We start from the raw sequence: 26,739 nt of genomic DNA, 5'->3' as shown, positions 1-26,739 counted from the left end.
GGGGATTAACCGTGAGCCTCACGTGGGCCAACCCGATTCCCCTGCGTCTACCCCAGCGCTTAGAACAGTGCTCTGCACGTAGTAAGCGCTTAACAAATACCAACATTATTATTCTAGTCTGTGAGCCCGTTGTTGGGTACGGATTGTCTCTGTCTGTGGCCGAATCGTACTTTCCAAACATTTAAGTACAGTGCTCTGCACACAGTAAGCGCTCAAGAAAAGCGATTCAGTGAATGGACGAATACCATAATTATGGTTATTATACACTCATTCACACCCAGAGACACACACGATGACACGCACACACTCGAACCTTCATTCACACGCACAGTGACACGCATGCCCTCATTCGCACACGCACACACACACACACACACACGACACACACACACTGTCCTCTTTTGGGAAAGATCAAAAGCCCCCGGCGGGCCTGTTTTCTCCGGCGCCCGCACCCCCTCCCCCAGCATTGTCAGGGAGGACAATGGGCTCCCGTGTCAGCCTCGTTGGCACCAGTTTCGTACAATACAGGAAGCAGCATTTCCTTTCGGGGCTGGAAAATTAACTTGGATCGGGCTTTTCCCCTCTTTACCGCGAATCCGCACACACCCCGGGGAAACCGAGTCCCGGGGAGAGGAAGCCGCATCCTTGACAACTGCGGCCTACCCGTCCACTGGGCCACCCCTGACTGGTCCCAGGCGGCCCCGGCCACCTCCTCTCCGCTCTCCTCCCCGTCCTCCCCCTCTGACGCCTTTGGACCTTAAAGAGGAGGCAGCCCCCCGGAGAACCCTAATAATCAGATCTGTGGTATCTGTCAAGCGCTTTCAATCGTTCAGTCGTTCCCTCGGGTTTATCGAGCGCTTACTGTGGGCCGAGCGCCGTACTAAGCGCTTGGAAAACACAATTCAGCAACGAAAAGGGATAATCCCCGCCCAGCGCTTTCATTCATTCGTTCGTTCGTTCGTTCGGTCGTGTTTATTGAGCCCTTACTGGGTGCAGAGGACCGTACTGAGCGCTTGGAAAACACAATTCGGCAACAAAGAGACAATCCCTGCTCACAACAAGCTCACAGTTTAGAAGGGGGGAGGCAGACATCAAAACAAGTAAATAGGTGTCAATAGCATCAATATAAATACATAGAATTAGATATGTATATATGCACATCAAAACAAGTAAACGGCATTAATATATAGAGAGTTATAGATATGTACATATATGCGCCAGTGCGTACTGTGTGTCAGGCACTGTACTAAACCCTGGGATGGATGCAAGCAATTTGGGTTGGACGCAGTCCCTATCCTACAGGGAGTTCCCCCTTAGTCCCCATTTTACAGATGAGGCAACTGAGGCACGGAAAATAATAATGATAATAATAAAAATGGTATTTGTTAAGCACTTACTATGTGCCAAACACTGTTCTAAGTGCTGGGGTAGATGCAAGGTAACCAGGTTGTCCCACGTGGGGCTCACAGTCTTCATCCCCATTTTACAGATGAGGGAACTGAGGCACAGAGAAGTGAAGCGACTTGCCCAAGGTCTTACAGCAGACAAGTTGCAGAGGCAGGATTAGAACCCATGACCTGCTGACTCCCGGGCCGGTACGCTATCCACTACGCCATGCTGCTTCTCATGGTTGGCCCCTCGGACGGCCCCGTGGGGGAAACAGGTCCGAACCACCAGTCTGCAGTGACCGGATTGGGATTGGTAATTCAGACCAGAGCACCCACACTGCGAGATGGGGGACACGGGATGGGAGACAGGACCAGGTTCTCCTCTAAACCCATCTCCCCCAGGAAGCCTGCCTGGATTAATCTTTCATCTCTCCACCCTAGTTCCCCTGTACTTCAGCACTTAAGGGTCCGTCGACCCATCGGTCGGATTTATTGAGCACTCTCCGGGAGCAGAGCCCTGAACTAAGCGCTTGGGAGAGTACGATAAAATAAAGTCGGTAGACACGTTCCCTGCCCACAGTGGGTTTAGAGTCTACGCGGGGGAGATAGACAATAATATAAATCGATAAATGAAGGGTATGGACATAAGCGCTATGGGGCCGAAGGAGGGATACGATACAGAGTACAGTTCAGTAGAGTTGGTAGTCACAAATCTCTGCCCCCCCGGAGTTTATAATCTAGAGGGGGACATTGAAATAAATTAGAGAGAGAGGAAATGGCCAGGTATAAGGAATATGTATATGAGTACGAAGGTGCTGAGGAGTGTTTAATTGGGATAAATCCAAAGTTCATAGGCATTTCAGAAGGGAGAGAGAAGAGGAAATGAGGGCTTAGTCAACCCCTGGAGGAACTGTGATTTTAGGAGGGATCTGAAAGTGGGGAGAGTGGTTGGATATGAAGCTATGAAGGGGGAGGGAGTTCGCGGCCAGAGGGAAGACGGATCCATCGATCGATTGATTAACGGTATCTACTGAGTGCCATGCACTGTGCGAAGTGCTTGGGAAAATACAGAGACTACACAAGACACTTTCCCTGTTACACTCTAGCAGGGGAGTCAGATGAAAAAAATATTTACCAAGAGTAGAGGCAGAATAGATATCGGAATGATCGCAAGTACAGTTGATTACATATCGATAGACCAGGGCCGAAGATGACTGTAAATAAATAAATGCTGTGAGCGGGGCGCTCGGAGGCTGTTACGACTCGAGGGTGCTGGGCATTCACTGGGGAAGGTGGGATTTGGGGAGGGTTTTAAAGGTGGGGAGAGGTGAGGGCTGGCGGATTTGGAGGGGCAAGGAGTTTCAGGCTTGGGGAACAACCTGAACATGGGAGGAAGGTGAGCAAGATAAGAGTGGGGCAGAGTTCAGAAGTGTCTGTGTTTTTTCTCCTGCTCCTGAAATTTGTGAACAATTATGTTCCTGCCCATCTCCCCATTATCTTATAAACTCCACGAGGGCAAGGGATGGTGTCTTTTATGTCTGTTGATCTCTCCCAAACGTTTAGAATAGGAGCTGGAAGAATACTATTGGTGGATGTTGATGGTTCCCATGGCACTCAGAGGCTCCCTGGGAAGAGAAGAGGGAAAATGGTAAAGAAACAACCCCCCAACGACCAGCCAGGTGCCCTGGGTCAGAGGGACTCAGCCTTCATTTTGAGTGAAGGGCTCTAAAGGGGGTGAGGTTTCTTTTGGTGGGGAGAAAGGGGGCTGGGACCTGGGAGGGGCAGACAGGTTTCAGAGAGTTGATGGATCCATTTGAGGGCAAGTCCCCATTTGGCGGCCACCGGGCCTCGTTGGAGATCTGGGATGAACGAGGGTGCGGGGGGGGGGGGGGGGGTCCAGCTGTGGGGGAGAGAGCAGTGGATGTTCCCCCTCAGCTGGAAACCCAAGCAGGGGAGGAGAAAGCCTTCATCGCCCCGAGGGATTTGACACCTCTGCCCTGGGGATTTTCAGATCTGCTCTGGCTGTTGACTTTTGACGATTTCCAGCTCTAGAAAAAACTCACTGGCCAAACTGACTCTCCTTTTGGCCTCTTCATCAGAAGGGTTTTGTAAACTGAAGCTGGGGTGGAGTAAGACTGAATGTTGTAGCTTAATAATAATAATAATGATGATGGCATTTGTTAAGCACTTACTATGTGCAAAGCACTGTTCTAAGCGCTGGGGGGATACAAGGTGATGGGGTTGTCCCACGGGGGGCTCACAGTCTTGATCCCCATTTTACAGATGAGGGAACTGGGGCTCAGAGAAGTGAAGTGACTTGCCCAAAGTCACACAGCTGACAAGTGGCGGAGCCGGGATTAGAACCCTTGACCTCTGACTCCCAGTCCCGTGTTCTTTCCACTGAGCCACGCTGCTTCTTTGGTACAATTCTGGTACTTGTTAAGCGCTTACTATGCACCAAGAACTGTTCTAAGCGCTGGGGCAGATACAACTGGTCGGACCCGGTCCCTGCCCGACAGGGGGCTCACAGTTTCAATCCCCATTTTACCGACGAGGCCTGGAGAAGTTAAGTGACTTGCCTGAGGTCACACAGTAGACGTGGTGGAGTCAGGATTAGAACCCAGGTCCTTTTGGCTCCCAGACTCTTTCCACTGAGCCCCACTGCCAGCTAGATGGTGCTGGGTAAACCAGCTTCCTGTCCGGGCTTGGTTTCTCTTGGGCTGGGTATCTTTGGCTTCCATGTGGGCTGGGTATAGTTGGGACGCGGTGGCCGGCACCGCCCGCCATTTCTCAAAAATCCCTGCTTCCCCACTCGCTTCATCCTCTTTTAAACGTGTGTTTTCCCTCCCCGCCCAACACCATGCTGGCTCCCTCCCCTAAACCCCGAATCATTCATTCGTACAATTGTATTTATTGAGCGCTTACTGCACGCAGAGCACTGTACTAAGTGCTTGGGAGAGTACAGTTAGGGAAGCAGCGTGGCTCAGTGGAAAGGGCCTGGGCTGCGGAGGCAGAGGTCGTGGGTTCGACTCCCGGCTCTGCCACTTGTCAGCTGTGGGACTGTGGGCGAGTCACTTCACTTCTCTGTGCCTCGGTTACCTCATCCGTAAAATGGGGATCAACTGTGAGCCTCATGTGGGACAACCTGATTACCCTATATCTACCCCAGCGCTTAGAACAGTGCTCTGCACATAGTGAGCGCTTAACAAATACCAACATCATTATTATTATTAATTGAACAATAAACAGACACATTTCCTGCTCTAGAGAGAGGAGACAGACATTAAGAAATAAATTACAGCTATGGACATGAGTGTTGTGGGGATGGGAGGGGGGAAGAAAAAAAGGTGCAAATCAGGGCAGGGCGGAGGGAGGCCTCTTCTCCCGGCCCCGGCCACACCGATCCCCTGCCCAGAGAACCCGGGAGGCCCAAGGGAATTGGGAGAGAGCGAGAAGTGCGTAAAGAAAAATTTTCTGTTGTCCCCTCCGGCATGATCCTCTGATTTAGATGGGTCCTCCTGCAGTATTCCACATTACATTACTCCCCTCTCACTGCAGTCCTCCACACTGCATTATTCCAAACCCATTCCGGCGACCTCTAGTAGCTAAATTACACTTTATTGCCCAGGGCTGGGAGTTGCAAGTTACTACCTGCTCCAGCCCGCTCCAAAAGCCTTCCAGCTGATGGCTGTTAAGGACAGTTGGTCGGGCTGTCTTAATTCGGACAGGATGGCCAAGTGGTCCAAGGCCCTGAGTTCAGGTTACAGGCTCCTCTGGGGGCGTGGGCTCGGATCCCCTTCTGAGATCTTTTGAGAAGCGGCGTGGCTTGGTGGAGAGAGCATGGGCGGGGGAGTCAGAAGGACCTGGGTTCTAATCCCAGCTGGGCCACCTGTCTGCTGTGTGACCTTGGGCAATTCATTTCTCTGTGTCTCAGTTCCCTCGACTATAAAAATCAATCAGCGGTATATACTGAGCACTTATTATGTGCAGAGCGCTGCTCAAAGTGCTTGAGAGAGTGCAGCAGAATTAACAAATAAAAAGGGGGATTAAATCTGTGAGTCCCAAGTGGGACAGGGATTGTGTTCAACCCATTTTACTCGTATATACCCCAGGGCTTTGTAGAGTGTCTGGCGCGTAGCAAGTACTTAACGGATTCTTTATCATTTCAACTCTGGCTAATTTTTTTTTTCCCAGCTGGAAGAAAAGTAAGGCACCACAGGCAGGCTGGCTAAACTTGTAGGGTTCTAAGTTGTCAGACCCAAGAGGAAATTAAAATCTTTATTCTTTTACCCATCCCACGCCAATGGATGGGACCCGTCTTCTAGACTGTAAGCTCACTGTGGACAGAGACTGTATCTACCAATTTTGTTGCATTGTGCTCTCCCAAATGCTTAATACAATGTTCTGCGCACGGTAAGCACTCAATAAATACCATCGGATTGACCTAGAAATACACACCCCCTTGACTCTTCTGCAGCTTTTCCCTTCAGGCTTCGAGTTAAGAGGCGTGGAAAAGAATTGCGTGCTGAGTTCCAAAATGGAGCTCTATCTAGGGCTCCAGCTCCGGTCTCTCGCCTGTTTACAGAGTTGTTTCCCATCATTAATTACGCTGACCCATTTCAGGGAAATATGTCCAAAACTTTATTTCAGTATCGCCACTGCATTGTCTCTGCGCTACTCGGGTATTTCCGGATCCAGGGCCCGGTCTTTGGTCTCGTCTAGAGAGATTTTCCAACTGCACCATTCCTGGTAGCGGATTCCTTAGATTACAACCTGCTGGGTGAAAAGAGCGTTTCTTTCTCTTCCCATTCTGTAGGCGGAAAATTGAGATGCAAAGAAAATGGATGGCTTTACCCAACACCTCCTAAAGCCTAGGAAATGGATCCCAAGGCCATCTGAAAGCTACTCTGACACCTAATCTTGGTTCTGGTCCCCTGGAGGCTGAAAATGAGGTAAAAGAGAACGAGGAGGGAGGGAGAATGATAGACCTAAGGTGAGAAAGGGAGTGATCTGCTGATTTGAAATTTAGTTAGCCTCCCTTCTGCTAACCACTTACTGTGGGCCAAACCTCCCCTACCCCCAAACCACCCCAAACCAAAACAAAAACACTGTGCTAAGTGCTAAGGCAGGCAGAAAATAATCACACCAGTCACGATCCTTCTCCCACACGAGACTGTCAATCTAAGGGGTAATAATAATAATAACGTCGGTATTCGTTAAGCGCTTACTATGTGCCGAGCACTGTTCTAAGCGCTGGGGTAGATACAGGGTCATCAGGTTGTCCCACGTGAGGCTCACAGCCTTAATCCCCATTTTACAGATGAGGTCACTGAGGCACAGAGAAGTGAAGCGACTTGCCCAAGGTCACACAGCGGACAAGTGGGGGAGCCTGGATTCGAACCCATGACCTCTGACTCCCGAGCCCGGGCTCTTTCCACTGAGCCACGCTGTGGGAGTGGTGTTTTTTCATGGTATTTGTTAAGTGCTTACTGTGTGCTAAGCACTGTATTAAGCACTGGGGTAATGATAAAGGTTTTTCTGGGGGGGTTTGTTTCTTTGTTTTTCATTCTATCTGTTAAGCATGTTATTTCTTGCTGGCTCCTGGATACTGTACTAAGCTCGAGGGTATATACAAGGGTTTTTTTTGTTTTTTATTTTTCATGGTATTTTTTAACAGCTTATTGTGTGCGAGGCAGTATACAAATTTTTTTGAGTTGTTTGTTTTTCATAGTAATTGTTAAGCGCTTCCTATATGCCAGGCACCTTACTAAGCGCTGGGGTAGACACAAGTTAATCAGATTGGACACAGTCCATGTCCCATATGGAGTTCACAGTCTTAATCCCCATTTTACAGATGAGGTAACTGAGGCACAGAGAAGTGAAGTCACTCACCCAAGGTCACACAGCAGAGAAGTGGCTGAGCCAGGATAATAATAATAACAACGATGGTATTTGTAAAGCGCTTACTATGTGCCAAACACTGTTCTAAGCGCTGGGGTAGGTTCATAGTAATCAGGTTGTCCCACTTGGGGCTCACAGTCTTAATCCCCATTTTACAGATGAGGGAACTGAGGCACGGAGAAGTTAGTGACTTGCCCAAAATCACATAGCTCATAAGCGGTGGAGGCAGGATTAGAACACACGTCCTATGACTCCCAAGCCCGCACTCTTTAATAACGATAATAGTAATAATAGTAATAATAATGTTGGTATTTGTTAAGCACTTACTATGAGCAGAGCACTTTTCTAAGCGCTGGGGTAGACAGAGGGTAATCAGGTTGTCCCACGTGAGGCTCACATTTTCTATCCCCATTTCACAGATGAGGAAACTGAGGCCCAGAGAAGTGAAGTGACTTGCCCACAGTCACACAGCTAAGTGGCGGAGCCGGGATTCGAACCCGTGACCTCTGACTCCCAAGCCCGGGCTCTTTCCACTGAGCCACGCTGCTTCCCTTTCCAATAAACCACACTGAACCCAAGTCCTTCAGACTCCCAGGCTGTGCTCTATCCACTAGACAACACTAGATCACAATGTAATCCTCATTTTACAGATGAGGGAATTGGGGCACCCAGAGGGTCAGTGACTTGCCCAATGTCACTCAGCAGGCCAGTGATAAAACTGGGATAAGAATGCTTGATTTATAATAATATTGTTGGTATTTGTTAAGCGCTTACTATGTGCAGAGCACTGTTGTAAGCGCTGGGGTAGACACGGAGGAATCAGGTCGTCCCACGTGGGGCTCACGGTCTTCATCCCCGTTTTACAGATGAGGTAACCGAGGCCCAGGGAAGCGAAGTGACTTGCCCACAGTCACCCAGCTGACAAGTGCAGAGCTGGGATTCGAACCCATGACCCCTGACTCCAAAGCCCGGGCTCTTTCCGCTGAGCCCCGCTGCTTCTATGGCTCTCCTTCACATGGTCTTTCCGATAGGCGGCGGGGGCCTACTGGAAGGAGCCCGGGACTAGAAGTCAGGGGGCACGGGTTCTAATCCCAGCTCGGTCACTTCACTGCTGGTTGACCTTGGGCAAGTCACTTCATTTTCTGAAGAATCAAGGCTTTTGCTCGAAAAGTTTCCATTTCCGTTTCGTTTGAGTGACTTGCTTCGCGCTGGAGTTTCCTCACCAAAGAGGAAACTTTGTAACTTCTTCCATTCCAGGGAGATTCAGCCTTCAGACCTTGCCCGGAAATTAGGACATTAGGAAAGAGTCAGAATTAGACCACCTTTGTCCCACTAAAAATAAAACTCAAGTGGACGGACCCTCGAATAAGTGAAATTAAAACCGCAAAAAAAGATTTTTTTTTTTTTAAATTCCAAAGTTTCCTTAAAAAGTTCACATCCTCCAGCACGTTCAGATTTCTAATAATAGTTGCCTTTTGAGTTCTGAGAATACATTTCTAAAGGGCATTTCCCTGACCACTTCTCGTGAACTGTGTCCATAAACGTTCGGGTAATAATTCGGGTAACGAATAGGTTCACGAAGGTCCTCGTGAAGAAAGCAGCCACTCGGATGGCCTGTTCTACTTCAAGACCATTAAATCTGAGGAGACCATTGCAATCCCAGCACAACCAGCAGGGCCCACTTGAAGCAGCGTGGCTCGGCGGGAAGAGCCCGGGCTTGGGAATCAGAGGTCAAGGGTTCGAATCCCGCTCTGCCGCCTGGCGGCTGTGTGACTTTGGGCAAGTCACTTCTCGGTGCCTCAGGTACCTCATCTGGAAAATGGGGACGAAGACTGTGAGCCCCACGTGGGACAACCCGATCACCTTGTATCCCCCCAGCGCTTAGAACCGTGCTTTGCATATAGTAAGCGCTTAACAAATACCACCATTATTATTATTATTTGAAAGCTTTGGGTGGGATTCGGGAGGCCCAGCTTTGAGTCCTGCTTCTACCCCTGCCCCTGTGTGACCTTGGAGAAGTCTCTTAACTTTTCCATTCCATTGGTAGGGTAAGCGATCAGTACAGTACATCACTGTAGCTTTGAGAAGCCTAAAGTCATCAATCAGTTGCACTTACTGAGCTCTTATTAGAGGCAGAGCTTGGGAGAGTACGACATAACAATTTAACAGACACATTCTCTGCCCCCAGTAAGCTTACACTTACAGCCTAAGGATGATGAGAAGCAGCGTGGCTCAGTGGAAAGAGCACAGGCTTGGGAGTCAGAGGCCATGAGTTCGAATCCCGGCTCTGCCGCTTGCCAGCTGTGTGACTGTGGGCAAGTCACTTCACTTCTCTGTGCCTCAGTGACCTCATCTGTAAAATGAGGATTAACTGGGAGCCTCCCGTGGGACAACCTGATCACCCTGCATCTACCCCAGCGCTTAGAACTGTGCTCTGCACATAGTAAGCGCTTAACAAATACTAACATTATTATTCACCTGTAAAATGGGAATAGAGTACCTTCTCTCCCTCCCTGAGCCCCTTGGGTGTCTGATCTGATGACCTTCATCGCCACCAGAGCTTAGTCAATGTCATCATTATTATGGGGATAAATGGCGCAAAACCCCCTACTTGAACAAAGTCCGTTAAACCTAATCCAGCAAAACTGAACTCCCACTTAGGCTCCTCGTGGGCCGGACTTGTATCTTCTGCCTCTACTGTTCTCTCCTAAGTGTTCAATACAGTGCTCTGCACTCCACGGGCACACAATAAATGCGACCGAGTGAGTGATCTTCCCTCCTAGCTAGGTTCCGGGACAGCGGGGTGTCTTTTCCTTGCTGTCGCAGGAAAGTCAAAGCTTCTCCCACATGACCCTGCCTTACATGTCCTGGGTGAGCCTTTTGTTTATTTATATTTCAAAATTTGCCTCCTCCTCCCGGCCCCTCCCCACCCCTCCTCTCCACTCGCCACTCCTTTTGCCTCTTTAACCTTGATTTCACATTAATTCATTCATTCTATCGTATTTATTGAGCTCTTACTGTGTACAAAGCACTGTACTAGCCCTCGGGAGAGTCCAATACAACAGTAAACAGACACATTCCATGGCCACACCGAACTTACAGTCTAGAGGAGGAGACAAACATTAATATAAACAAATAAATTACAGATATGTACCTAAAATGACAGATATATACAGAAGATACATAATGACGAAGGGAGAGCAGGAGATCGGGGCTTCTCACCCAGTTGCATTCTCCGACACCGTTTAGTGTAATGCACCGCACTCTGCACGAGGTGGGATGGGGGAGAAAACAGGAGTCTGGAAGTCAGGAGATCTGGGTTCCAGTCCCTGTGCTGCCACTGGCCTGCTGGGTGACCTTGGACAAGTCACTTAAGTGCTCTGAGCCTCAGTTTCCTCCCTCATCTGTAAAATAGGAATAAGCCCGAATTTGAGCTCCCTGTGGGTAAGGGGAATGTGTGAGATCTGATAAGCTTGGATTTACCCCAGTGTTTAGCACACGGCAAGCTCTGAATAAATGCCATGATTAAAGAGAAATCAATCAATAGAAAGACTTAGCCCAAAGTGGCAACTTTAGGTTGAACCATGGCCGCGGCGCCCACCGCAGCAGGTAAAAGATGCCCATCAACCCAAGCCCTCTCTCTTTAAACTCCTCAACCCGGCAGGCGCCGCGACCAGCCGACCCGGCCCCTAAACTTGGCGTCGTCTCCGGCTTCTCTGCCTCTTTCACCTCCCACCCCCGGCCCTTTTCCAAACCCCTCTGGTTCGTCCTCTCTCGTGTTTCACTGGTCTTCCCTTTCCTCTCCATTCTTTCAGCAGGCACCCGGTCTACTCTCTCATCACCTCCTGGCAGTATCCCGGGTCCACCTCCTGACCGCCCTCCCTATCTCCAGGGTCTCTCGGCTTTGGTCTGTTTAACGTACAGCTGCACGTATTATCTTGACAGAGTGTTCCTCGGAGCACCTCCGTCCTCCCCCACTTCCTACGACCCCAAGAGCTCTCATTTAAACCACAACTCCACAACATTGGCTTCAGGACTCTCCGTCAGCTGGTCCTTCTTACCTGGCTGCTCTCTTCTCCTACGTACCCCGCTCCTCCCACGACCTCCGGCTCACACGTTCTCCCTGGTCGGATTGTTTTTTCCCTTTAACTTTGCCAAGCCACTTCCCTTCCCTTCTTCAAACACCCCTGAAAATCACTTCCTCCGGGAGATTCTCCTTTATTAACCCTTCTCTCCCTCGTTCCTGGCCTTGCTACCTCATCAGCTATCCCAACACACAGGTGGCCTATCAGTTCGTTTTGGGTTCCTTCTCGTTTTTAATCTTTCTCATCAGTAAAATGGGGATTTAATACCTGTTGTCCCACCTGCTTAGACTGTGAGCCCCACGGGGGACGGGGATCACGTCCGACCTGATCGTCTTGTATCCAACCCGGTGTTTAACACAATACTTAGCATGCGGTAAATGCTCAACAAATCAGTATTATTAGTATCATTAGTAGTATTAATTCTGGCCAATTCACTGATTTAGGTCTCCTGTCTCTCCCCACTAAATTATAAAATCCTCGAAGGCAGGGCTTCGTGTCCAGTGCTTAACACATAGTAGGCACGCAGTAAATACCCCTGACTGACTGGAGTGACAAAGTCTGATAGGGGACATGACTGAAGTTGATAAAATCAGAAAGACCCCGGACAGGGCTAACTCCTCACCTCCAGGATGAAGCCTGAAGGAGGAAGTTTTTCAGCGAGAAGGAAATGCTTTTTCACACCGCCCACCTGTAAAACATATGGAATTTGTTACCACAGGAAATCGGGGGATTAGAAACTACCGGTAGGTTCAAGAAGGGTTTGGATAAAATTCAGGGAAGAGAGGTCATTGGTGGTTCCCTGAGGGAAAGTTAGGAAGGTCCACATGTCTTCAACAGCCTCACACATCCTGGGAAGAGTGGTGACTTGATCGTCTCCATTTTTCATAGAAAGGAAATCTTTCATGGGGGACGGGGTCCAGTAGACCTGTGGATTTGGGACTATGGAGGAGGGGAGTAAAGGCTTTATGGGCTGCCTATCCCACCTCTCCCTGTAGAACGGGATCCAATTGGAAGACTGGGAGAAATCCCAGTGTCCCCGGGATGATGATGGTGGGTGAGCCATCTCTGCCCTGCTCCATTCCCACACCTAGCCACTGCCCTCCCTAATCCCCTAACCTTCTTCCCACCATCAGTCCTTATAATAGCAATAATCATGGCTATTATTATTGTATCTGTGAAGCACTTGCTGTGTGCCAAGCACTGTTTCAAGTGCTGAGTTACAAGTTAATCAGGATGGACACGTTCCTGTTCCGTATGGGGCGCCCGGTCTAAGTGGGAGGGTGAAACAGTATTTAATCCCCATTTTACCGTTGAGAAAACTGAGGCACAGAGAAATGAAATGACTTGCCAAGGTCACCCAGCAAACAACCGGCCGAGCAGAGATTCGCATGCAGGTCCCCTGATTCCCAGGCCTGTGCTCTCTTCCCACTAGGTCAGGCTGCTTCTAATATTGGTTAAGTGCTTACTTTGGGCCAATCATTGTGCTGAGTGCTGCGGTAGATACAAGATAATCAGGTTGGATGCATTCCCTGTCCCACGCAGGGCTGATGGTCTAAGGGGCAGAGAGAGCAGATACCAAATCTCCATTTTATAGATGTAGAACGTGAAGCCCAGATAGGTGAAATGACTTCCCCAAGGTCAAAATCAGGCAAGGGGCAGAGTCTGGATTAGAACCCAGGTCACCTGACTCCCAGTCCTGCGCTCCATCCCCTAGGCCTCGCTGCTTCTCTGTACTGGGGAACTAGGGAGGTGATTGAGTCAGAAGGGAATGAGCCATGGTCGTGTGAGAGCCACAAATGCCACTAATTAAAAATGAAATGGGCTCATTATAGTAGGGCACTGTGGCATTTAAGAACATTAAAAAGTAGAGAGTAATGCTTGGGGACATGTCTCCCCACATCATAAAGTAGTTTGACATAGTCTTGTACTCAAATTGCATGTGTAAAATGCCTTTTTGTTTTAAGGGCTTGCAGAACAAGACTCTGGACAGAATGCAATGAATTCTTAGGGAGGATCATGTTTTGAGCATAAATTCGCCTACAAAATAAACCTAAACTCTGATGAAATCCTTGAAGTCAAATCCCAAGGAAGCTATTAGCCTCTCCAGTTCATGGATTACCCTGACCGAAAAGAACTTCAGAAATTGCGTTCATGATTCGCTACGGCTAAGGCCTAGGAACTGTCGCGGTGTTGAAATACACTATTCGTAATGTAGATCCCTTTAGTATAAAACGCAAGCATCACAGAACGCGGCGTATGAGAATTCCGGGGACCGCTGGCTGACATTTTGCTACAAAGTCAAAGAACATGGTTGACAATCTGGTGTGCAATACAGTACATAGTAAGTGCTCAATAAATACCATCGATTAATTGATGAACTGAGCACTTACTGTGTGCAGAGCACAGTACTACGCGCTAGAATGCATTGATTAATTGATTGGAACACGAGGTGACTACCAAAACTTTAAATGACGCCGTCGATCAACCCGAAGGTCCAGCTCCTCCCATCCCACCTCCCTCTCTAGCCAACTACTTTGTTGGTGAGATTGAAACAATCAGGCCTGAAGTCCCCCAAATTGTCCCATCCTCTCCTCTCCACCTACCCCTTGCCCATTTTTCTTCTGATTTTCTGCTGTTCCTCAAGGGGAGGTCTCCTGCCTGCTCTCTGAATTCACATCTGCCTCCGACTTCCTCCCCTCTCCTATCCTAAAAGCACAGACTCTACCTTTCTTCCTCACTGCTCCTTCCCTTCTGGCTTCAAACACGCTCAATCTCCCTCATATAAAATAGTCCCTCTCCATCCCAGAGCCCCCTTCAGCTATCACCTCCCCTCCCTACCCCCCATTCCTGTTCGAACTCTCGGAACCAGTCTGCCGCAGCTGTTTTTCTCTCCGACGCACTTAGCGTTTCCCTGGCTCACAGTAAGCACTCAATGGATACCAGAGATTGATAGATTGATTGACTTGTAGGGACTAGCTGCCTCAATTTCCTTTCCACCAACCCTTTTTTAAATCCACATCAATCAGTTTTTGATTCTTCATTCCACTAAAACTGTACTCAGCTGTCCCCAGTGACCTCCTTAAAGCCAAGTTCAATGGGCTCCATTCTTTTCTAATCCTCCTTGACCTCTCAGTCACCTCTAACCTCAAGGATCACTGCCCTCTTCCCTGAAATGCTACTAGATCTTGGTTTTGCTGACTTACTTTTAACTTGGTTGCCATCCTTCTTCTCTGACTGCGCCTTCTAAATTTAGTTTTTGGCTCCTCTTTGAGGTTACATCCCCTAACTGTGGGTGTTCCACAGACACTGTTCTGGATCCCCTATTCTCATTCATTCAATAGTATTTATTGGGCGCTTACTATGTGCAGAGCACTGTACTAAGCGCTTGGATACCCACTCTCTCAGAGAGCTCATCCACTCACCAGGCATCAGCTACTTGGACAACTTCAAATCTCCTTATTGATAATAATCATAATGGTTATTCGTCAAGCGCTTACTACGTGCACAGCACTGTTCTAAGCGCTGGGGTAGATCCAGGGTAATCAGGTTGTCCCACGGGAGACTCACAGTCTTGATCCCCATTTAACAGACAAGGTAACTGAGGCACAGAGAAGTTAAGTGACTTGCCCGAAGTCACATAGCTGATAAGCGGCAGAGTGGGGATTACTTTCCCAAGCCCGTGCTCTTTCCACTAAGCCACGCTGCTTCTCTGCTGCCTCTTCTACAGCCCTGGCCTCTCACTTCTCAGAGAGGCAGTGGGGCCTAATTGGAGAGAGCACCGCCTAAGAGTCAGAGGACCTGAGTTCTGATCCTAACTCTGCCACTTACATGCTGTGTGACCTTGGGCAAGTTACTTAACCTCTCTGGGCCTCAGTTCCCTCATGTGCAGAATGGGGATTCAAGACCTGTTCTCCCTCCTACTTAGACTGGGAGCCCCATAGAGGACCTGATTATTTTGTATCTACCCCACGCTTAGTACAGCGCTTGGCACATAGTAAGCACTTAAATACCACTATTATTATTATTTAATCTACAATCCCATATCTCTTCTTGCCTTCAAGGCATCTCCAACTGGAGTCTCACCAGGACCTCCAGCTTAATCTATCCCAAAATGAACAACTCATTTTTGTTGACTCCTTGACTCTTTCTTCCTCCCAACTTTCCCATCTCTGATGCTGACCCCAACCATCCGTCACCTTGGTGTCACCACTGACTCCTCAACTATCTTTCAGCTCTCACATTTAATCGACTACTTAATCCCACCCAACATTTCCCGCATCTGCCCTTTCTTCTCCATCCGGCCAGTCAGTCATAGCCTAGCAGCCTCCTCGCTGGCCTCCCTGCCTCCAGCCTCTCCCTTCTCTGACGTACACCATCCGTAGCGTGGATCATCTTCCTGCATGATCTTCCTTCTCCTCAAATCCCCTCAACGTTTTCTCATCTCCGACAGACCACAGCTCTCCCTTCCTTTAAACCCCTCCTAAAAATCCCACCTCCTCCAGTCAGCCTTCCCCGATTAACTTCCAAGTCACATCACCTTTAGAGAAGCAGCATTAGGATGATCGATTAGGGGAAGCAGCAAGGCCTAGTGGGTAGAGCCCGGACCTGGGAGTCAGAAAGTCCTGGGTTCGAATCCCGGCTCTGCCACTTGTCAGCTGTGTGACTGTGGGTAAGTCACTTCACTTCTCTGTGCCTCAGTTACCTCATCTGTAAAATGGGGATTAAGACTGTGCGCCCCACGTGGGACAACCTGATTTCCCTGTGTTTACCCCAGTGCTTAGAACAGTGCTGTGCACATAGTAAGCGCTTAACAAATACCAACATTATTATTATTATTATTATAGTAAGCGCTTAACAAATACCAACATTATTATTATTATTACTCTGGGCCTCAGTGACCTCATCTGTAAAACGGGGATGAAGTCCGTGAGCCCCATGTGGGACAGAGACCGTGTCCCACCCAATTCACTTGCAGCCAACCCAGTGCTCAGTAATAATAATAATAATAATAATAATGGCTTAGTGGCAAGAGCACGGGCTGGGGAGTCGGAGGTCGACGGTGCTAATTCCTACTCTGCCGTTTGTCAGCTGTGTGAGTCACTTAACTTCTCTGGGCCTCAGTTCCCTCACCTGTAAAATGGGGATGAAGACTGTGAGCCCCACGTGGGAAAACCTGATTACCTTGTCTCTACCCCAGCCCTTAGAAGAGTGCTTGGCACATAGTAAGCGCTTAACAAATACCATTATTATGGTTATTATTATGGTTTGTTATGTGCTTACTATGTGCCAGGCATCATACCAAGCGCTGGGGTGGATAGAAGCAAATCAGGTTGGAAAAAGTCCCCGTCCCACGTGGGGCTCCCAGTTTCGAGACCCATTTTACAGATGAGGCCCAGAGAAGCAAAGTGACTTGCCCAGGGTCACACAGCAGACGAGTAGGAAGGTCGGCTCGCTTCACAGATAAGACTGTATCCCCACTTCTAGACTGTGAGCCCGTTTGTCGGGTAGGGGTTGTCTCTGTTACCGAATTAATAATAATAATAATAATGTTGGCATTTGTTAAGTGCCAAGCACTGTTCTAAGCACTGGGGAGGATACAAGGTGATCAGGTTGTGCCTTGTGGGGCTGAGGGGCCTTGGGCAAGTCGCTTAACTTCCCTGTGCCTCAGTTTCCTCATCTAGAAAATGGGGATTGAGACTGTGAGCCCCACGTGGGACAACCTGATCACCTTATGGGAGTGGGAATAAGCCATAAGAGTAAGCAGGAGGTAATGGGGTTGTCCCACGTGGGGCTCACAGTCTTCATCCCCATTTTACAGATGAGGTCACTGAGTCACAGAGAAGTGAAGTGACTTGCCCAAAGTCACACAGCTGACAAGCGGCGGAGCCGGGATTAGACCGTGAGCCCGTTATGGGGCAGGGACTGTCTCTATCTGTTGCCGAATTGTACATTCTAAGCGCTTACTACAGTCCCTGCACATAGTAAGCACTCAATAAATACAATCGAAGGAATGGATGAACCACGATTAAGCACCTAATAAATACGATCGAAGGAATGAACGAACCCACGATTAAGCCCTCGATAAATACGATCGAAGGAATGGACGAACCCACGACTAAGCCCTCGATAAATACGATCGAAGGAATGGACGAACCCACGATTAAGCCCTCGATAAATACGATCGAAGGAATGGACGAATCCACGACTAAGCCCTCGATAAATACGATCGAAGGAATGGACGAACCCACGACTAAGCCCTCGATAAATACGATCGAAGGAATGGACGAACCCACGACTAAGCCCTCGATAAATACGGTCGAAGGAATGGACGAACCCACGAGTAAGCCCTCGATAAATACGGTCGAAGGAATGGACGAACCCACGAGTAAGCCCTCGATAAATACGATCGAAGGAATGGACGAACCCACGATTAAGCACTCGATAAATACGATCGAAGGAATGAATGAACTCACCAGCTCTGACTCCCGCCCTCTTCCCACTGAGCCACGCTGCTTCTCATCTGTCCTCTCCAAGCGCTCAGTACAGTGCCCTGCCCCCAGGAAGCGCTCCATCACTACGACTGAATGAATAGGTCGTTAATAAGGAGTCCCGTGGGACCTGCCGAAGGCTCTTCGAGGGAGTCCCCACGTGGGAACCCACCCCCCGCCGGGGGCTCGGGCAGCAGGCTCCCCGCTGGGGGGGCCGTCGGAAAGGCGGGAAGCGGGAAGGCCTCGACCGGTCCTGGGGGGGGGGGGGGGACGGGGAGGACGAGGGAGGGGATGAGAGGGAGGGGATGAGAAGGAGGGGATGAGAAGGAGGGGATGAGGGGGGCGATGAGAAGGAGGGGATAAGAGGGAGGGGATTCATTCATTCAATAGTATTTATTGAGCGCTTATGAGAGGGAGGGGATGAGAGGGAGGGGATGGGGGGATGAGAGGGAGGGGATGGGGGATGAGAGGGAGGGGATGAGAGGGAGGGGATGAGAAGGAGGGGATGGGGGGGGCGATGAGAAGGAGGGGATGGGGGGGGCGATGAGAAGGAGGGGATGAGAGGGAGGGGATTCATTCATTCAATAGTATTTATTGAGCGCTTATGAGAGGGAGGGGATGAGAGGGAGGGGATGAGAGGGAGAGGATGGGAGGGTGAGAGGGAGGGGATGGGGGGTGAGAGGGAGGGTATTTGGGGGATGAGAGGGAGGGGATGAGAAGGAGGGGATGAGAGGGACGGGATGAGGGGGGCGATAAGAAGGAGGGGATGAGAGGGAGGGGATTCATTCATTCAATAGTATTTATTGAGCGCTTATGAGAGGGAGGGGATGAGAGGGAGGGGATGGGGGGTGAGAGGGAGGGTATTTGGGGGATGAGAGGGAGGGGATGAGAAGGAGGAGGTGAGGGAGGGAATGTGAGGGAGGGGATGAGAGGGAGGGGATGGGAGGGAGGGGATGGGAGGGAGAGGAGGTCCCGGGGACGGGATGAGGGGGTGGGCCCGAGTGTTGGGGGGAAGGTGTCGTCACGGAGAGGGCGTGCCCAGGCCCGGAGGTGGGATCGGGCAAAGGTTATAAATGGTCCGCTCCGGCGGCGCGACGCCCAAGTGATGCCCGTGGACCCCCCGGGGGCGGTGGGAGCGGCAGGCCGGCTCCGGACTGGGCAGCCCCGGACTGGGCAGCCCCGGACAGCCAAGGCCAGCTCCGGACCGTCCCGACCGACCGACCGACCGACCTCCCCCCCCCCAACCCGGCCCCGGCCAGCGTCGCGAGGACCGGTCGAGGGCGGCGCCGGGGGTCGGGCGGCCCGGATCGGACCGGTGGATGGTGGTGGGCTCGGCCCGCCGACCCAGGAGTCCGGGGGGGTCGGGAGGCGGACACCCCTTGCCGCCGGCCACCCCTTGCCGCCGGCCACCCCTTGCCGCCGGCCACCATGCTCAGCTGGACGGTCACCGGGGCCGTGCTGGGCCGCCTTCTGGCCTGCTTCCTCCTCACAGGTAAGGGAAGGGACCGTCGGGGGGTGGGCGGCCGGAGGAGGAAGGACGATAAATAATCATCCCGTTTGTCAGCCTTTAGAACAGTGTTGGGCACATAGGGAGCGCTTAGCCAATCCCATCGTTATCGGCGAGCGCTCCCGAGGTGCCAAAGGACTCTTCTCAGCGCCGGGGTAGATGCGGAGTAAGCCCGGTGTCCCCGGGGGGGAGTTGACGGTCTTCATCCCCATTTTCCAGGTGACTGAGGCCCAGAGCAGTTAAGCGACTTGCCCGAAGTCACCCAGCAGACCAGTGGCGGAGGCGGGATTAGAACCCACGTCCTCCGGCTCCCAAGCCCCGGCTCTGACCACTAGGCCGGAGGCGCCCGAAGCGCCAGGACGCCAGGGCTGGGGCGAGGGATGATAATAAATGATGATAATTATGGTACTTGTTAAGCGCTCGCCATCCGCCGTGGAGTCTTCGAAGCGCCGGGCAGTCCCTGTCCCACATGGAGCTCGCCCTCTTCATCCTCATTTTACAGATGAGGGAACTGAGGCCCAGAGAAGTGACTTAATCATAATCATTATGGTGTTTAAGCGCTCACTCCGTGCCAGGCACTGTTCTAAGCGCTGGGATAGATTCAAGGTCATCAGGTTAGACGCAGTCCCAGTCCCACATGGGGCTCACCCTCTTAATCCTCATTTGACGGAGGAGGGAACTGAAGCCCAGAGAAGCTGAGTGACTTAGTAATAATTAAACGCTTAGGACAGTGCTCTGCACACAGTAAGCGCTCAATAAATACGAATGAGTGAATAATAATTACGGTGTTTGTTAAGCACTTACTATGTGCCAGGCACTGTTCTCAGCGCCGGATAAGGTAATCAGGTTGTTCCACCTGGGGCCCGCAATCTTAATCCCCATTTTACAGATGAGGGAATTGAGGCCCAGAAAAGTGAAGTGGCTTGCCCACGGCCACCCAGCAGACAGGTGACGGAGCGGGGATTAGAACCCGTGACCTTCTGACTCCCAGGCCCGGGCTCTAGCCGCTAAACGACGCTAACGAGAAGCCGGGATGAGGAGCCGGGGGTTAGGGGAAGCAGCTGGTATAGTGCCTAGGGCACAGACTGGGAGTCAGAAGGTCATGGGTTCTAATCCCACCTCCGTCACCTGTCTGGAGACTGTGGGCAGGTCATTTCACTTCTCTGTGCCTCAGTTCCCTCCCCTGTAAAATGGGGATTAAGAGTGGGAGCCCCCGGTGGGACGGGGACCGTGTCCCACCCGATTTGCTTGTATCTACCCAGCGCTTAGTACAGGGCCTGGCGCATAGTAAGCGCTTCACAAATCCCACAGAGAATATTAAGGGAAGGGGGTCTCGCCCCTGGCCTTGCTTTCTAATACAAGGGAAGGGGGGACCCGGAGAAGTCCCCTTGGGGAGAAGTGGCTGGAATCCAGAGCTGGACGAATTTGGGCGAGCTCCAGAGCCTGGAAGGCCACTGTCTTGCTGGCCAAACCGCCCCCGATGCCGGCCACGAGGAGGGGGCTGCTTCTCCAAACCTCCCTGCCTCGCCTGGTAACCCCCCTTCCTCTCTCCTCCTTAAAACTCTGGGACCTCATCATCTTCCATCCACCCCAGGTGCTCAGTACAGTGCTTGGCCCCTAGTAAGTGCTTAAATATCGCAGTTCTCAAGGATGAGGGACTCTGTAACCCAGGCGCTTTTCCCGGGATTTGGATCCCCGTTCGGCTCGCGGGTTTTCCTTCTTGGCCGGTGCGTGTGCGATGAAAAGCGCTGGGCTGGTGATTTTGACCGTTAAGGCGAGGAGTCTAGTGGCAGGAGCCCGGGCTTGGGAGTCAGAGGAGGTGGGTTCTAATCTCGCTTGCCTGCTGAGTGACCTTGGGTGAGTCATTTCACTCCCCCCGGGCCTCGTTACCTCACCTGTAAAAGGGAGATTAAAACTGTGAGCCCCATGTGGGACAATCTGATTACCTTGTATCCACCCCAGCGCTTAGAATGGTGCTTGGCACATAGTAAGTGCTTAACAAGGACTATTATTATTATCATTATTATTAAAACTCAAGTGTTACCCGTGGGTTGGGGGGGAAAGGATTGCCCTCGGGGGAGACCTAGCCCAGTTGGAGCCAGCTGAGTCCAACCGTGTTGTGGCTCCGAGATGGGCGCAATGAAACGAAGCCACGGTGACTTTCGAGGAAACGGTTTCTTAGAGCGCTTGTGTGCGCGCCCCTCAGCCGGTCCCCTCTGGCCACTGGGCGGGCTGGAGAAAAGCGGACCCAGGAGACCGCTTCATTCTTCGTCTCCTATCCAGTGATGTTTGCTAAGCGGCTCCTAGGAGTCAGACACTCCTCTAAGCGCTGGGGTAGATGCAAGTGAATTCTGTTGGACCCAGTCCTGCGCGGGCCTCACGAGCGGGGCCAGGAGTTGAGATTCTGGCAGCGAGATTCCACCTCCTCCCCTGCCTCAGGTGGGACAATCTGTCCCGTTGGGAATCAGCTGGCTTCACTTGCTGGAGATAGATACAGTTGATGAAACTGGATCGAATATGCCAAATATGAAATGTTCTTTTATCTTCTCCTCCTTTAAAGAGCGCGGAGCGGGACCGTGAACGGTATTTTTTTGAAACCTTTAGTGCGCTGTGCTGAATGCTTGGGAGGATACGCAAAGAGTAGATGGGATCCTTGTTCTTATAATTTACCGTGTGCGGAACACCGTACTGAGAGCTAGAAGGAATACAGTAGAATAGGAGACACCATCTCCCTCCTCAAGGAATTTAGTCCGCTGTAGGCAGAGCACTGTTTGAAGGGTTTGGGAGAGTACGTTAGAGCTGGTTCGTTCATTTATTCATTCAATCGTATTAATTGAGCGCTTACTGTGTGCAGAGCACTTGGAAAGTACAATTCGGCAACAGATAGAGACAATTCCTACCCAAAAACAAGCTCACAGCTTAGAAGCTGGTTGCCATGATCCCTGCTCCCGAGGAGTTTACAGTCCAGCGAGGAGTTAGCGATCTGGTGGTGCCCGGCATGGGATCTTGGTTCCTTCGGCGAGTGACCCTTTAGTAGCACAGACTGTCCAGCGGGCTTTACCAAGTCAATTACTAACGTATGAGAGCACGTCTGTCGTGAGGTTGGTTGCAGCGGGTATCGCCACCTTACCCACAGCCCTATCCCTCTGAACAGGCTTGGCTCTCAGCCTGGCACGGTGAGCAGAGTCACCTTGTACCCGTAGTGCCCACCTGTACGGCTGGCCAGGCATTTAGGATTTTACAAAGGTTCATGTGTCTATTGCCAAAGTACTCTTTTTTTGCCCGGCTGAGCTCTTAGTTCAGGCAGGGGATGCTGGATGTCCTTTTTATTCTTCTTCTTCTTAATAATAATAGTGGTATTATGATGGTTGAGTGCTTACTATGCATCAAGCACCGTTCTAAGCGCCGCGGTAGATAGAAGCTAATCAGGTTGGACACAGTCCCTGCCTCACGGAGGCTCACTGTCTTAATTCCCATTTTTCAGATAACTGAGACCCAGAGAAGTTAGGTGACTTGCCCAAAGTCACAGAGCAGACAAATGGGAGAGCTCAGATTACAACCCAGATCCTCTGATTCTCTATCCACTAGTCCGTGCTGCTTCTCTTATTTGATATCAGTATTATTTATTAAGCCTCTACTTTGTGCAGAGCACTGTTTGATGCACTTGGGAGAGTCCACTAATAGCAGTAGTCACGGTCTCTGACTTCCAGGAGCTTGCGATCTACTGCCAAGTGCTTAGTACAGTGCTCGGCACACAGTAAGCGCTCGATAAATAGGATTGAAATGCGATTGAATGAATCTCCATTGTAGCACCTCGCTAATTGAGTCCAATTCCAGGCTTAGGATAATTAATAGCAAAGAGAAGGCTTCCCCTCAGGCGTGGGTTTTTTTTTGGTACATTGTGTGCTTGTGTGCGGGTGTGCACACACTCATGCTGGGTCTCCGCCTGGGGAGCCCCCAAATCTTCAATATATTTTCCCCCCTTCCCCAGGAGGATTAGATGAGAGAGGGAACCAGGATCGCTTTTGTGGGCAAGTCACTTAACTTCTCGGTGCCTCAGTTACCTCATCTGTAAAATGGGGATTAACTGTGAGCCTCATGTGGGACAACCTGATGACCCTGTATCTCCCCCAGCGCTTAGAACAGTGCTCTGCACATAGTAAGCGCTTAACAAATACCAATATATATATATATATGAAGGGCCACAATTTTCATTTGTGCATGATCGGTTACTTGCTTAGATGTGTCCGAGAACTGGGAAATCAGTGCTCGGCTTAATAATGTTGGTATTTGTTAAGCGCCTCCTATGTGCCGAGTACTGTTCTAAGCGCTGGGGTAGATACAGGGTAATCAGGTCCCATGTGGGGCTCACAGTCTTAATCCCCATTTCCCAGATGAGGTAACTGAGGCACAGAGAAGTTAAATGACTTGCCCAAAGTCACACAGCTGACAAGCGGCGGAGCTGGGATTAGAACCCATGACCTCTGACTCCTAAGCCCGTGCTCTTTCCACTGAGCCACGCTGCTTCCCGAATGCTTAATTAATTAAGCATTAGTGCTTAATGGACCAGGGGCAAGAGAGGGACACTGGGAGAGGACCGTGTCCGACTCGGTTTGCTTTTCTCCACCCCAGCGCTTAGTACAGTGCTTGGACATAGGAAGTGCCTAACGAATGCCACAATTATTATTATCCAGCGCTTAGTACAATGCCTGGCACGCAGTAAGCGCTTAACGGATAACCAGAACCGAACCGCCAGCGGGCCGTGCCCGTACCCCTTCAGGGCAGTTGTTGGGACACCTTGCTTGTGGGTGACTTGGGATCTGCCAGGACGCCGGATTTCACCCCAGGCTGGGGGGGCAGAGAGGAAATCAGAGGGGAAGGGGGGGACGGAGGAAGGAGTTGGAGAGGGCCAGGCCTCAGGTCCTGGGGATGGCGGGGCGGACGGGGAAGGGGGGCGCTCACTGAGGAAATGGTTTCTTTGAGTTTGCCGAAGATAGTGGCCGTGTTTCCTACCTCTCAGCCTGGGAGCAGGAAGTGGGGGTCCTGCAGGAATGTCGGGGGCCTTCTCACCACCGCCGGGCTCTCTGCTTGGCCCTGATGGTCTGAGGAAATCTGTTGCTTCCATAGTTTCTACCTTGGAACCAAAATCCTGTATTTTGGCCCAGGCCACGGGGGAGTTTTACTGCCAGGAAGTAAAGGATGATGAATCAATCAATCAATCAAAGGTACTGACTGGACATTTAGTATATGCAGAGCCCTGCACCGAGCACTTGGGAGAGCCCGGTGTTACTACTGATTTGATCTCTGCCCTTAATGAGGTGAGGCTTTCTCTCCTCTATCTCCCTCCCCTCTCTCCCTCCCTCCCCTCACCCCTCTTCTCCCTCCCTTCTCCCCTCTCCTCCCTCCCCCACCCCTGCACCACTGCCAGATTTCTGGAGGGGAAGGGTCCTTTCTAGGTGGGAAGAAAGGTTACAGCTCACCAACCATCAAAAACTAGTGCCTTCTTGCTCCCCGTTACCTGGGGCTGGAACACCGCTGCCTCCAAAGCCTCAGAAATCTGTCCAAGTTTTGTGCTGATGAAGAAGAAAAATAGAAAAGAAAGTTCAGTTTTTCTGGCTTGCTCCTCTCCTCCCACATACCTTAATGCTCCCAGATCATACTTAATCCCTACAAGGAGTGTGTTCCCACTGGCTGCCATTCAGCCACATACGACCGCTTTCTGTGTGCAGAGCACTGTAGTAAGCGCTCGGGAGAATACGGTACAACAGTAAACGGACACATTCCCTGCACACAATGAGCTTACAGTCTAGAAAGGGAGACAGACATTAATATAAATAGATGTGGACATGAGTGCTGTGGGGCTGGGAGGAGGGGGGATGAATGAAGATAGCAAGTCAGGGTGATGCAGAAGGGAGTGGGAGAAGAGGGGAAGGTTTTTTGGAGGTGATGTGCCTTCACCGTGCATATGCAGTGGAGGCGGTGAAGATGAAGTCCCCATGGACACAGAATGTGTCTGCCCCAGGGGGAGGCATGGGGTGTTTTAATAATCATTATTATAATTAAGGTGTTTGTTTAGCATTTACTGTGTGCCAGGCTCTGTACTAAGCACCGGGTTGGATACAAGAAAATCAGGTTGGACATAGTCCCTGTCCCACCTGGGGCTCAAAGTCTCAATCCCCAAGTTGTAGATGAGGTAACTGAGGCACAGAGAAATGAAGCGACTTGCCCAAGATCACACAGCAGACAAGTGGCGGAGCCGGGATTAGAACCCATGACCTTCTTACTCCCAGGCCCAGGCCCTATCCACTTCGCCGCGCTGCTTCTTTTCCTTCCGGACAAGGGGTGCGCCCCTATTTCTTCATTCAATTTTATGTATTGAGTGTTTACTGTCTTGAACGCCTGGGAGAGTACACACAACGAGGTGTGTCCACTTCAGAGGAGGCATGGGGTGTGCCCCTGTGGACATGGGCTGTGTCCGCTCCAGGCTCTCAAGATACAGTTCTTCTACTCTAAAGGTCCCCCGCTGCTCCGTCGGAAGGGTGGAACTCGTGGATGGGAGATTTCGGCTGGGAGTTGCAGGAGGGGTCGCTTCATCGGAACTCAGCTCTGGGGAGGTGACTGGTGGACCCCGAAAACAGGGCTTGAAAGTCTTCTAGACTGTCACCTCGTTGTGGGCAGGGGAGGAGTCTACCAACTCTCTTGCACTGTACTCTCCCAAGCGCTTAGTACGGTGCTCTGCATAGAGTATGGGCTCAATAAATACGATTGAAGATAAGACGACACGCTTTTAGCCAAGAGGAATAATAGTAATAATTAATGGTATTTCTCAAGCACTGTACTCTATCCACTGAGATGGATACAAGCCTACCGGGTTGGACACAGTGCCTGTCCCACGTGGGGCTCACGGTCTCAATCCCCATTTTACAAATGAGGTAACTGAGGCACAGAAAAGTAAAGTGATTTACCCAAGGTCACACAGCAGACAAGTGGCGAACCCACGACCTCCTGATTCACAGGCCCATGCTCTATCCCCTGCGCCATGCAGCATCTTGGGAGCCAGGGTTACGGGGAAAGATAGACGGGAGATACTCCATAGGTATAGCTTGATCTGTGGAAACATTTCCGCTCCGGAATTTCCCTCTCCGCCTCCCTGCCCCGGAAAGATGCTGGGATCTGGAAGAACCTGGAGCTGCCCCCTGGCCGGGGGTGCCCTCTGGTGGATCAGAATGGTGTTGTGGTGAATGGCAAGAAATCCAGGTGTTTCTGCGACAGCACGCGTTTCCAGAACCCAATCTAGATAATAATAATGTTGGTATTTGTTAAGCGCTTACTATGTGCCGAGCACTGTTCTAAGCACTGGGGTAGATACA

General features: G+C 50.8%; 1 protein-coding gene across 2 annotated transcripts in view; it reads left to right on the top strand.

The window, feature by feature from the left end:
* The first annotated feature begins 18,989 nt into the window (after positions 1 to 18,989).
* FLT1 (fms related receptor tyrosine kinase 1) overlaps positions 18,990 to 26,739 on the top strand; it is a 93,056-nt gene continuing 85,306 nt past the window's right edge. For both annotated transcript variants that reach the window (XM_007664112.2, XM_029047930.1), the window contains exon 1: positions 18,990 to 19,354. In XM_007664112.2, coding sequence (XP_007662302.2) covers positions 19,291 to 19,354 — 64 coding nt within the window. In that variant the 5' untranslated portion in view covers positions 18,990 to 19,290. The remainder of the gene's footprint in view (positions 19,355 to 26,739) is intronic.

Source organism: Ornithorhynchus anatinus, chromosome 20, assembly GCF_004115215.2.
Source record: "Ornithorhynchus anatinus isolate Pmale09 chromosome 20, mOrnAna1.pri.v4, whole genome shotgun sequence".
Taxonomy (NCBI): domain Eukaryota; kingdom Metazoa; phylum Chordata; class Mammalia; order Monotremata; family Ornithorhynchidae; genus Ornithorhynchus; species Ornithorhynchus anatinus.
This window is presented reverse-complemented; position numbering and strand designations above follow the sequence as displayed.